Source organism: Parasteatoda tepidariorum, chromosome 10, assembly GCF_043381705.1.
Source record: "Parasteatoda tepidariorum isolate YZ-2023 chromosome 10, CAS_Ptep_4.0, whole genome shotgun sequence".
Taxonomy (NCBI): Eukaryota; Metazoa; Arthropoda; class Arachnida; order Araneae; family Theridiidae; genus Parasteatoda; species Parasteatoda tepidariorum.
In genome coordinates this window covers 18,153,886-18,166,811 of record NC_092213.1, presented here as the reverse complement: position 1 = coordinate 18,166,811, position 12,926 = coordinate 18,153,886, and the positions used below count along the sequence as shown (strand labels likewise).

General features: G+C 31.9%; 1 protein-coding gene across 1 annotated transcript in view; it reads left to right on the top strand.

Annotated features, from left to right (window-relative positions):
• The first annotated feature begins 341 nt into the window (after window positions 1–341).
• The window catches only part of LOC107443790 (monocarboxylate transporter 5-like), a 13,531-nt gene continuing 946 nt past the window's right edge, over window positions 342–12,926 (top strand). Inside the window, exons 1-2 of the mRNA XM_071186157.1 lie at window positions 342–1,023; window positions 10,247–11,498. Coding sequence (XP_071042258.1) covers window positions 10,346–11,498 — 1,153 coding nt within the window. The 5' untranslated portion in view covers window positions 342–1,023; window positions 10,247–10,345. The remainder of the gene's footprint in view (window positions 1,024–10,246; window positions 11,499–12,926) is intronic.

Below are 12,926 nucleotides of genomic sequence, written 5' to 3'. Positions count from 1 at the left end.
CACTTTTAAGCCACAACTTTGTAATTGCTTTATTGTTTGTGTATCCATAAAAGTCAAGCTAAGTAAATAATGCCTTTGTAGGCTTGAAGCCTACTCTGCATTTACATATAAGTAAGACACAAGAAATTGGACGGCAGATTATAAACACAAGATGTTTGAAATTCGATTTCGAAGAACCATTATGCGCATAATTTGTTTTCGAAACAAAGAAATAAGCAACGCTGTGCTTCGATAAACATAGCTCTTCTAGAATAGTTCTTTAATTCATCAAACGTGAACCAAGCAATTCTATAGCAAAGTCACCTGTCACGTAATCGAATGTAAATAAATTCGGCTTTACTATTTACACTTTCTTCGTTGATTAAATACAGTTTACGCAGCGTTGTGGAGAAATAGATAGAAATAAAGATGACAAAAATAGAATAGAATAATGTAAAACGTGATTGTTCGTGTTTTTTTTTTCTTAGATTAAATATAGTGGTTTCTGGATAGTGCGTTCTTAACAGAGTCTCTAAAGAATTATGAACTAACTGACGAAAAAGACGATCTTTTCTCTTCGCTATTAAACTTGTTGACTGAGTGGCTGTTTCTATTTTGGTGTATCAAAAATGTTCTGGTTTGTACGTTAAATACCTTCATAATTTGATTTTTATAAACAAAGACCGGTAAAGAGTGTATATTTTTCTTTGATGGAGCATAAAAATTGTAAAATTCTAGATAACTTTAATAAGATACCAAGATGAAATCAGTGGGCTATAACAGTTGGAACAGTTGGATTGCACTACTTGCAACTGTAATCATAGGATTTTTTAGTGTTCTGCCGATGCGTTTAGCGGGGATATTTTTTATAGTAATCAGAGAACGATATGATACTGACAGGGAGTTTGCTACTGTTCCAATTGTATTTTTCGGAGTACTGAGAACTTTGTTGGGTAAGTATACATTCTGAAATTCATTACTATTATAAATCTTAGAATATTTAATGATTGAATTTGAAAACAAAAATGAAGAAATCATAAGACTGTGTAAAGTTGATACTCATTTGAAAATTTCATCCCTAGATCAAATAGGGTGGTTCTTAGATGTTCTATAAAAAATTTGATGTTAAACCCATCTTAACTTGATGTTAAAAAGTATTTATGCATTCTATATGCAATGAATAAATACTTAACTGGATGAACAAAATCCCCTTTAAACCGTTTGGCTTAGCTTTCCAAATAGTATTTTTCGCAACAGAAACGATAACATCGATGTTAACTTTTTTGTTTTCAGAATTTTTTTAATGGTTCACTGCTAAAACTGTGCTTTAATACTTCAGTGTTGAAGCACTCCATAAATTTCGTAAATTAATTAATTAATTAATTTTGTGAATTCATTAATTTAGTAATTTTGTGAATTCATTAATTTAGTAATTTTGTGAATTAATTAATATTAATTTATTCAAAGTTGACACCGAATTGAGTGTCCTTACTTACTTTAAAGGGTGTAGTTAAACATAAGCGCCAATCACTGAGAAAGCTTTATCTAAGCTCCAATGCATTAAAACCAAAATTGACTTCATCAAGATTGATAAACTAAAATTTTGTCTCCATATTCAATAAACTTTTATTTTAAGTTCCAGAATGACCTTATTGTATGAGGAAATTTTAACTAGCTCCTATGATATTTTTTTATGCTTATTAGAATTAATTACTGAATAAAACACAATATTTTATTGTCGCAAAACTTACAATAATTTAACTTACTATTAAATTGATGAGAATTATAACTTGAAATAGTGTAGCCTAGAAGTAAATGAATAAATAGTTTACTTTTAAGTAAATGAAACAGTTTAACAACTTCTGTGTATTGAAGAATAAATGTGCAGAAAAATAAACAAAGTAAATAAATGAAAATGTATCTAAGTTAAATCTAAATTAGGACATTTTACTACAGGTTAGTGACGTTGCTAATAGTAGCCCCTTTTCAAAACTTTATTGTGAAATTTCAAACAATTAAAAAAACTGTTAATATTAATAATGCAAGGTATTTCTTTTGAGACATTTCGCAAAATATGGTGAGCCTTGGTGTCACTGAGGATAGAGTGCTCCCCTCCCAATAAGGTGAGCCGGGTTCGAATCCCAGCAATGGCTGAATGGAACAAGTTCCGCTCCCGGCTCGCACAGACCACAATGCTTATGTAAAATATCCTCAGTGGTAGACGGATCATGAGTTAGAGGCCCCCTGCCGCCAAGCTAACCGTTGGAGGTTTTGGGGTTTTTCCTCTGCATGTAACGAAATAATAATTAATTAATTAATGGTTAATTCCAGTAAAAAGTCTTCCACAAAGGCAAATCTCTCCCAATACTTTATCCAGACATTTCCTTTTCTTCCGGATTGGGTTCAAAATTAGAAGGCTACGAAGCGAATGTAGTCCGACATATGTAGTACGACATATGTAGTCGTAAACTCATAATTGGGTCGGCTGTTTACCAACGGTTATAAAATAAAGTATGGTAAACAGTACATTAAGGTTCATTTCTAAAACGAAAAAAAATGCATAAAACAAGTGCTGTTGTTTGTTGTTGTTTATGATGCCATTTGCCTACCAGCTAGCCTGCTTGGTGAAACCAAGTGAATTTAAGGCAGTGGGTGCGTTTCTTGTTTTGCAGCTGCGCCATCTATGGCCAAGAATGCGTCTTAAGCCACACACACACGTCACTGTCTGTTTTTGTACGGCGGACCCATTCCTTCATCCTCATGTCGTAATTGAGATATGCCGGGTGGGCCTGGTTGGTAGAGCGTCAGGCCCACCTTAAAGAGGCCGTGTGTTTGATCCCCGTCGACCGAAGACTTCCCGTGTAGTAAATGGTCACTTGTGCAGGTTAAATCCGTCGGGTCACGAAGTCCTCCAAGTTCCCATAAGAAATCAATACCTCTGGAGGTACTGAATTGGAGATCTATCGTTCCCTGGTTCCGGACAAAATTATGATCTGTGAATGAATGAATGGGTACTCCCTATAAAACGGTCTGTGACATCATGTGTGTGTGGCTGAGCACGTATTCTTGGACATTAATGGCGCCTCTGAAAAACAAGAAATGCACCCTCTGCCTTAAATTCGCTTGGTTTGACCAAGAAGACTTGCTGGTTAATTGGCAAGTGGCATTGGAAACAAGAAACAAGCACTTTCATGTAGCACAAGCATGTAGTAACTTTCAGAGTATTATATCCTATTCATACTAATTCATTCTTTATTAAAAGAAAAATAATTAAATGTGCATTTTTACATTTTCGGCGAAAAAAGTAACGACTAGGTGGCGGCTGGTTGACAATTTTTTTAATCGTCGTTAGTAATATTTAGTCACTCTGTGGCCATTAGTAACCTTTAATTTTGCCCTACAGAACGATTTCAAATTAAAACATTACCTCGGTTTTTTTTGTCCCAAATTCGAACTAAAATTTCAAAATATGTTATATAATTTAATATTGAATTGATTGTAGAAAACAATTGATCCATAATAACCCATTCATTCAGTACAAGATTCAATTATTCATAGCAGAGAATTCTTTAAATACGTTTTTATTAAAACGTGTTCAATTTTAATTTTAAATTTGTTTATTAAATATTTTTTTTTAAAATTCTGTTATTGTTACTATATTGTTTATAATATTATTATATTATTCTTTATTTTCTTTATTTAGTAATTTTTTGTAAAAAGTAAACTTATTTGCCAAATAAATAATTTATTAGACGATCTGAAATTCACAATTGGAATTGTAAGGGATTTTGTTTCTTAGATTATCGAATATTCTTTTATGAGTATTGTATTTTAATCTGTGTTTTCGGCAAGAACAACAACATTGTGATTTTTTACTATTATCGTCAATAAACTTTTCAATACGAGTAAATATTTCACATTTATTCATGTGGAAGATCATTTGTATATTCAAGTAGCACCTCGTGCAAACATGCGACGTGATTTTTCGCATTTTTATTTATTCTTATTTCAAACGATTTATGTTAATATTATTCATTCAATCCCTACGATGAATAAATTACGTTTCTAGTCAAATAGCTTTAAGTTAGATACTTACGTACACGATTGGCGAGATATAAATATAGCAATATTTTAAGTTTTCGAATTTTCACAAACGGTAAACAGATTTTTTTAAAGAATTATTAGTTTGCTTTTTAGCAATAAAATACTTTTTGTTGATAAATAATTTTGTTACGACGGCGCATGAACTTCGCATTGGTCAAGTGCGTTTTATTGTGAAAAATTCTCCTTTATTAAGTTGTGTTTTATAAGCTAACTAATTTTTCCAGAATATGATATATCTTACTGAAATGAGTCATAAAATTCACGAAATATTTGAATTTTGTGTGATTTGTGCTTTAAACTGCAAAATAAAAAGAGTGAGTAACTATAGAAAGTTGTGTTTTATTAGCTAACTAATTTTTCCAGAATATGATATATCTTACTGAAATGAGTAATAAAATTCATGAAATATTTAAATTTTGTGTGATTTGTGCTAGAAACTGCAAAACAAAAAGAGTGAGTAACTGATAGTTTAAGGTCATTTAAAATGAAGCGTTAGACGAAGCAAACAATTCATTGTTGAGCAACGTTTCGAGCATTGTTTTGTTACTTTCTGATCATCGAATTAATCATTTAGTAATCATAATTTACCATCCCGGCCATAATTACGTTACATTTTTTTTAAAGTTTATACCAATCCATGCTTTAACCCTTTCGCACCGACTATCACAAATACGTGACAGCATAAAACAGTATCAACCAGGGTAAAAAGATAAAACTGGTAATCAAAGTAATTCTTAAGCAGTTTATTTGTGGGCGGGGNGGCATAGGGTTGGGGACACCTGTAAGGTCATTTAAAATGAAGCGTTAGACGAAGCAAACAATTCATTGTTGAGTAACGTTTCGAGCATTGTTTTGTTACTTTCTGATCATCGAATTTGTCATTTGGCAATCATAATTTACCATCCTGGCCATAATTACGCTACATTTTTTTTTGAAGTTTATACCAATCCATACTTTAAAGTGCATGTCACCATATGCTTTAAAGCATGGGTTCCGAAACATGATCTTTAACTAAATCACAAGCAGACTTGCTTGCTGTTTTTGAGAGAAAAACTTTCGGTGCTATAAATGTGGATGCTTTGTAAAGACAATCTCATTATTTTGAATCATATAGGCTATTCGTTAAAGCTGATGTTAACAAACGCGTCGAAATATCTCGCTTTAAGCTTGAGGGTCGCATATGTCGAATAGAACTTTCTTCCTCGACATTTTAAATCTTCAATTACAAATCGATTCCAACAAGTATTAGAGTTAGGCCTAAGATGGCTTAATTGATTGGATGAGAATTTCAAATTCCTAAGAATTACTAACCGGAGAACAATCGCAAATAAAAGAGCAGAATGGTGAAAGGTTCTAAGGAACACTCAGGCCTAAAAAGGGCTGTCATGGCAAAAGAAGAAGGGCAATTGGTATTTATTTTGATAGTATATTAGTGGATCGCTGAAATAACTGTCTGATTAAAGTAATAGTTAGAAAAAAAATATAAAAGACCGAAAAATGACATTTATTTCAGACGATTACTAATGATGCAATTGACTAATGCTTATGAAAAGAATAGCCATTTTAGTCTGCTTAGTAAGAAAGAATATAGCTTGATTCCTGTATAAAAATAGTAAAAGTATTGCAATTCCTTCATTAATTGATTTGTTTGTTTCAATCCGTGTCTCAAAAATGTGTTCTGGAACATGTTAACATGCATTGTATTTCTATCTTCGGCAGTTTATTTATTATAAATTAGTTATTCAAACATTTATTCAGTGTTTCTCAGAGTCCGCCTTTTTTATCAGTGATTCATAAGATTTTATTAGTGTTTAGGTTTTTTTCCCTCTCTGAAATACTAATTACTGATCCCTGATAATTTTTTCAGCAATAATTCTGGAAATTTATGTATATTAAGGGCAGTCAGCCAGCAAAATTTGGATAAAACACACGAAAAAAAAACGGACCACTCTGAATAACTTTTGATTTAATGGAGGGGATCTTCACGTTCTAAGACAAATGGCAAAACTCAAAAGGTGTGTGAAATTGGCTGAATAGTTCCTGAGAAATTGAATTTAAAGAGAGTAGGATTTTTAAAATTCGACTTCTCATGAACTATTCAACCGATTTTGCACACATTTCGTATTTTGCCTAGTAAAATTATATTCTTTAAAATGATGCAAAAATTTTTATACCTTACAAATAAATATTTTTAGACCATTAATAAATAAAATAATAAAAAATAATAAATATTGACTAAAATTTTCTATTTGAATGGAATTATCTTATTTGGATAAGCTAATTTTATAATTGTGTGCAAAAATTTTCAATTCGCTTAAAAGGTTTTCGAGTTACAGCGAAATACGCAAAAAGTAAAATTGACATTAAGGGTTCTAAACTTAGGAGCTTTTTCCTGAACCAACTATTGGGACCATATTTTTCAGATTGCGGCTACCCCTTATATTTTGGGAGTCNCTCACGCATGCGCAGTATAAGTTGTTCCCGAGTCAATGATAAACTTGTCGCAAATGACATCTCCAATGACAAAGGAAAATGCTGCCGATGAGCTGGATTCATTCTGTTTTAAGTTTTTGCAATCTCTTTTCATATGACCTGTTTTGCCACAATTAAAACAGGTAATCTTTTTACGACAATATTTGGCAGTGTGTCCTTTACGCTTGAAAAATGAACAGAACAATTCACAGCGATTATTGGAATTTTCAGGTGATTTCAGGGAAAAAGTCGCATTTTCCGAAAGAAACTTATCTTTTTTTATTTTACTTTCCCCTTTGAAATCTAACAACAAAGCTTCCGCGTCTATTAGTCTTTGAGAGACAAATTCCAAAGAGAGACTTTCATTCGGTTGATTCTCTAACGCAACTTTAACGTTTTCATAATCCTGAGGCAGGGACATCAAAAGGTAAACAACTGTGTCTAAATTGCTCACCTCAGCACCGGAGATTCTCAGATCACTCACGAGCTTGTTGACATCATCAATGTGTTGTCTCATGGAAACATCGTGGCTCTTCCGCATCGTAGCCAGGCGCTTCCGGGTGAGTATTTGACAGACTGCACCCTTCGCCTCATAAATTGAGTGGAGCTTTTTCCATACAGCTGCAGCTGACTTCTCACTGGGAAGGGCGGCAAGGACTTGATCATTCAATAAGGAAATCAGCATGGCATATGCTTTCTTTGACTTTACGACCTCAGTTTCTCTGGTTGGGTCGGATTCTTTTTCTAAAAACATCTCTAATTCTTTAGCAGAAAATATGGCTTCTACACGTCTACGCCACATCGGAAAATTTGTACCATCAAAGGGAACAACACCGAACTGCTCTTCGTGCAGTAGGTTTGCCATTGCTCGAAAAAACAAAATAAAAACCCTCGAGCAATAAAAAGTCCTGAATTACTTTTATTCAGCTGCTATTTTTTTTTAGAGATAAACTAAATAGTGTTTTTGAACCACGCTCTGCTGTTGTTGTAATGAAATTCCGAGATCAGTGGATCGGAGAAAGACATGTTTATTAGAACACAGAGAGTTACACAGTTGGATCATACATTGGGAAAGTAGAAAGGGAAAAGAACATCTGATAAACAAAGTTACTGGTATTTATAGCCTTCTTGGGCTCAAAAGTTAACGGCCAATCAGAACAGTCTGATAACTATAACATGCGGACGTAGAAGAAAACTGCTTCAGAAAAGTGCGATTACAGTTTTTCCTCAACAAAAAATAATAAATATTGACTAAAATTTACTATTTGAATGGAATTATCTTATTTGGATAAGCTAATTTTATAATTGTGTGCAAAAATTTTCAATTCGCTTGAAAGGTTCTCGAGTTACAGCGAAATACGCAAAAAGTAAAATTGACATTAAAGGTTCTAAACTTAGGAGCTTTCTCCTGAACAAACTATTGGGGCCATATTTTTCAGATTGCGGCTATCCCTTATATTTTTGGAGTCAGAAATCCGAAGCTGTCCAAAAAATAGTTACATTTATAAACAAAAAGTACATTTTTGTGTCCGATATCCTAAATTTAAATAACTTCTGGACATATTAATTAGCATATTTGAGCCGTTAAGATTGAGTCCTAGAAAGTTAAGATCCGATCATTAGATCAAAAGTTATTTTAAGTGGTCCGTTTTTTGTAAAGCCATGTATAAAATAAATTGATTAAATTTTAGTATAGTTTTTAGCAACATACAAAGGCCTCATAATTTTAAAAGCATGCTCTAAAATTCGATGTTATATTTTATTATTTAGTACGTGTCCTTTATTATAATCCTATATTAATAAATATATCCTATATTAATAAATGCGTAGTCTCTAATTTCGCTTTCGATTTATGGTTTGAGGGACGTTGCATTTAGTCAAAAAAGATTTTGTTATGTGTTTCCTTTCATTGTGTTTTCTTATACAAGAAACTAAAGCCTCGAAACTACGAGAAGTTCAATAAAGGNCTAGAAAAGTCAGAAAATCATTTACTAAATTTTGCTGTTTTGTATAGCTGATATATCCTTTAATAAAGATATTATTTTTTGGTAGGTGGATAAAATGATTTTTCAGCAAGCTTTGACTAGATCTAATCGGGAAGACTTTGTTGATTTGTTTTTGAAACAGGGCTTCCAGATACATAAGTACTTAACTCCAAAAAGATTGAGATTTCTTTTTTTAAAATCTCATAGGCAAGAGTTTTTTCGTTCTGTCTGCTGGGAAGGAGTTCTTGGACATGGATTGGTGCGTATAATTGGTGAGGGGTAAAATATTGCATTTCATTTTAACTCATTCTTTTTTAGTTTTTTACCATATACAATTAACCTGATTCACTTTAAAAATTTATATGTGGTAATAAAAAGTTTAAAATGTGTAATTCTAAAATGTTTTATTTATTTATTTTTTGTAGATATACGCACAGACACACACACATATATATATAAAGGTGTATATATATGTATGTATGTATGTAAATCTGTACATACATTAGAAGGAGATATGTCAAAGGAATTATATTTATTCAATGAAAATCTTTAATCTTTAAATTTCTAAATTATTCATATTTTAGAAAAACTATTGATCCATTCAATAAAAAAAACTAAAAAAAAACTCAAGCTTTGTATTAATAGGCACCTGATGTTCTATTAAAGGAAAAAGTATTAACTATAAAATTACACTTAGCTCGAAGAACTGATGCCCTATCAAGTAGAACACATATTAGATTTTCATTTGCAATTCAATTCCCAATTACTTTCTCTGGTAAAAACACTGAATAAGACGTAAAGAATCTAATTTGTACTATATAATATTTTTAAGATGCATGGAGTTAAATATAAAAATATTTTCGAAACTAATCAAGATTCCATATCAGCTGCAAATGGGTCGAAGCTTTTTTTATTTTTTCTGTTTCGGACCTGCTGCCATCTATTGAACAAATTTAATAGTGTTCTTCTTTTCATGCTTATATTATACTATGTCTCGCCGTTAATATTCTTAAAGAATATAGAGCAATGTAAAGATGTGTTCGAATACTAAGAAGCTATGGCCGGAGTGGTTAATTCTATGTGTATATGTGAACTTTTTATGCATCTTGAATCAAACATTTTCTGGATCATTTTCATTTTGGCTGTTTAAACATTGTAGTTGCACTTTAAATCATGATGTAGTGTAAATTTTCTGTAGCAGTATAAAGGTATTAATTTAAGTCTTATTTCCTTTAAAGTATAACTTTAATATCGTATACTCAAGTGATTAATATGCCCAGTAATAAGGTTTGACTTGGCTCCGTATTGAAGTTGCGCAAATTCCCATGATTGCGAATTTTCGGGATCGGGTATTTATTTTGCGCAAAAGTTATCGTTAAAAATATTAAGACAGATGGCGCATCAAGTATTTAACCTGTAAAAAAGAGGAAAACAACAAAAAAACACAAAGCAAATTTTTGAAATCTTTCAATGTGTGAAAATTTCATAATGATACTTTCAATGAATCCACTGTAAGCCGCAATCATATGTAGTGATAGGACTCATATCATAGGAGGAATAAACATGAACCCGTAGGAAAAAAATGGCAGAAGTGACTTACAACGCCATCTGTCGAAGCAATTTTGTATTAAAACCAAGAACTCAGAGAACACCATATGCATAGAGAGTTTTATCTTTAGTATAAGATATGAATTAAAAGGGACCAGTTATAAATAATTAATTTCTCTTTTCAAGGTATTGGATTTGCTTTTGCTCATACATTGCTGCCAACAATCTTAAGACAACATTTCAACAAAAATTTCAATATGATCAATGGAATAAACATGGCTGGATGCTGTTTAGGAGCTGTAGTAATGTCGCCAGTAGTCCAGTATCTAGTTGATGAATATGGCGCATCTGGAATGTTCTTGATTCTCGCTGCAATCGTTCTTAACTGCGTTCCTGCGTGTATAGTTTTAAAGAACCCGAGAAATGAGGAAATAAAACTTGTATCTAAGCCGAAAGAACACGAAAAGCCAGTTCCTGATGTTTCCATAATCTCAGAAACGAACACTCATTTCGAAAATTTAGGTTTTGTTTCCGACGAAGAGAAACAAAATGGCGAACTGCAATCTGCGAGAATTAATGTTATTGACAAACATATGAAAACAAACACAAATGATAAATCAATAGAAGATATTCCGAATGTAAAGGACCACGAGTTTTGTATAGATCAAAATGAAAAGAATTTATCAACTTTATCAAAATTAAATAACAGTGAACAAGTTCACTACTTTCCAATTGAGAAGAAACAAAAAGACTTTCAGCGGTCTTCAGACGTGGAACTGGTGCGCTTTTCTGAAAAAATCAAATTCGAAGAACATGCACCGAATAAAGATAATGATTCGGAACTTTGTAGAACAGAGTATGAAATCGAATGTAAAAACCAGAATGAATTGAGGGCTGTTAACAAAAAAACACCCAAAGCGAACAACAAAAAACCAGTGTCGTGGCAATTAAAACATTTATTTACAGATCCCGCATTTTACTGTATAATGATAGTTAATAGTTTACACGCGTTTGTGAACACATTAAACTGGGCAGTAATCATGGATTTCGGGATAGACAAAGGGATACATCCTGATTTGTCTTTGTATTTTGTGATGTTCCTTCCTGTTGCTGAAATGATTGGCAATTTAAGCTTAAACTGGGTTGTTGATCGAAAGTTCATGACGAGGGCCAACTATGCTGCTTTGTGCTTTGTTATCTTAGGACTTGATTCTGAGTTCATAGAATGGTCTTACAACTTCATTCTGACTTTGATAGCAGTCATGATATATGGGTTTGTATCAGGAGCTGTGAGATCTACTTTTCCGGGAATGATCTATGACAGCATTGATAAAGATAAACAAAGCATGGCAATGGCATCCAGATTTTTACCATATGGTTTACTATGTTTCGCCAAAGCTCCAGTCGTAGGTAGGTTTAAAGCTCAAATTCGTGATATTTAATACATATATTTAAAAAATTTTAAATAGTTATATTTATATTTGTTAACAAAACTGTTTATGAAAATATTGGAACTCCGTGCAATTAGTATGTTTACACACTTAAAATTATTTCCTTTATCATAAAGGTCAACCACGTCGATTGTATCTGCTTTCGTAATACTTAAATCCAAAAATTTAAATCAATGTTATCTTCATGATTAAGAAACAAGCTCAATTCCTCGAGATATATCGATCTATATATAAATTAATGTCTGTTTGTGTGTCCTTCAACATAAGCCATCCAACTGAAAGTGATGGAATTTGCAATACAGATAGTTCGAAGCACGAGGAAGGTGATGGTGCATATTAGAACATTCTACGACGAGCTGTGAGAGCAAAATGAACGAAAAATGGAACAGAATTGTCTGATTTGTTAAGGGTTCACCATTGTTTCAAACTTAACTGCAGACGATTTAATTTTTCAAATATTTTAAAAACTAGAGGGCTCCGCCCCCTTATACTATTATTGGTGTCAATCAGGTTTAAGGAAATATACGCATGCTGAAATAAAGGAAATAAGCTAGATACTAAAAAGCAAAATTAATGGACTTAAGGTACTTATTTGTGTAGAAGATACGTAAAGAATCGCCATACTTTTATTGACTACAGTGATGCTTATTTAAAGCTGTAATGTTAGTAATATGTATTAATTGATATAAATAATCTATGTTCTAAAAAGCAGAGTTAAGGGAGAAACAATACTTATTTGTTTTGGTGAACCGTAAAAATCGCCTTATTATTATTGATATCTATGCATAATTAAATTGGTAATATGTATTAAATGAAATAAAAAGAAAGTTATGCCATCTTCATGTTGATTAATGCTAAGTACAGTTAATATCTTTTTTGATGAGATGAACTAAAAAAAAACGATAAATTTTTTGTCAATCCTAGCTAACATATTTTTACGCCTTATATGAAAAAAAATATACTTTTGATATTGAACATGTTTTTAGATTTATTGATGATTTAACTATCTTTAAAAAAATTGCACAATTTAAAAAAGAAAAATTATGCAATTTTGGTAAATAATAATTTCCCCGAGGATCTTTGCTTCGTAATCATGATGATAATATTAAATTTAATTTTTCTGATTCAAGTATTAAAAAGGGAAGAAAATATCTGCGACTTAAACAATAAAAGGAAGGTATTTAAATTTAACATAGATAAACTAATTGCATGGAATTCTAATGCTTTATTTAAATGCTATTTTTAATGAAATAAATAGAAATAAGTAATATAACGTACTTCCCCTAAATAAACATACTTTTTTTTCGACGGATTTGGATTTCTGACCCCCAAAATGTAGGGGGTAGCAGCAATCTGGGAAATATGATCCCAATATATTGTGGACCTA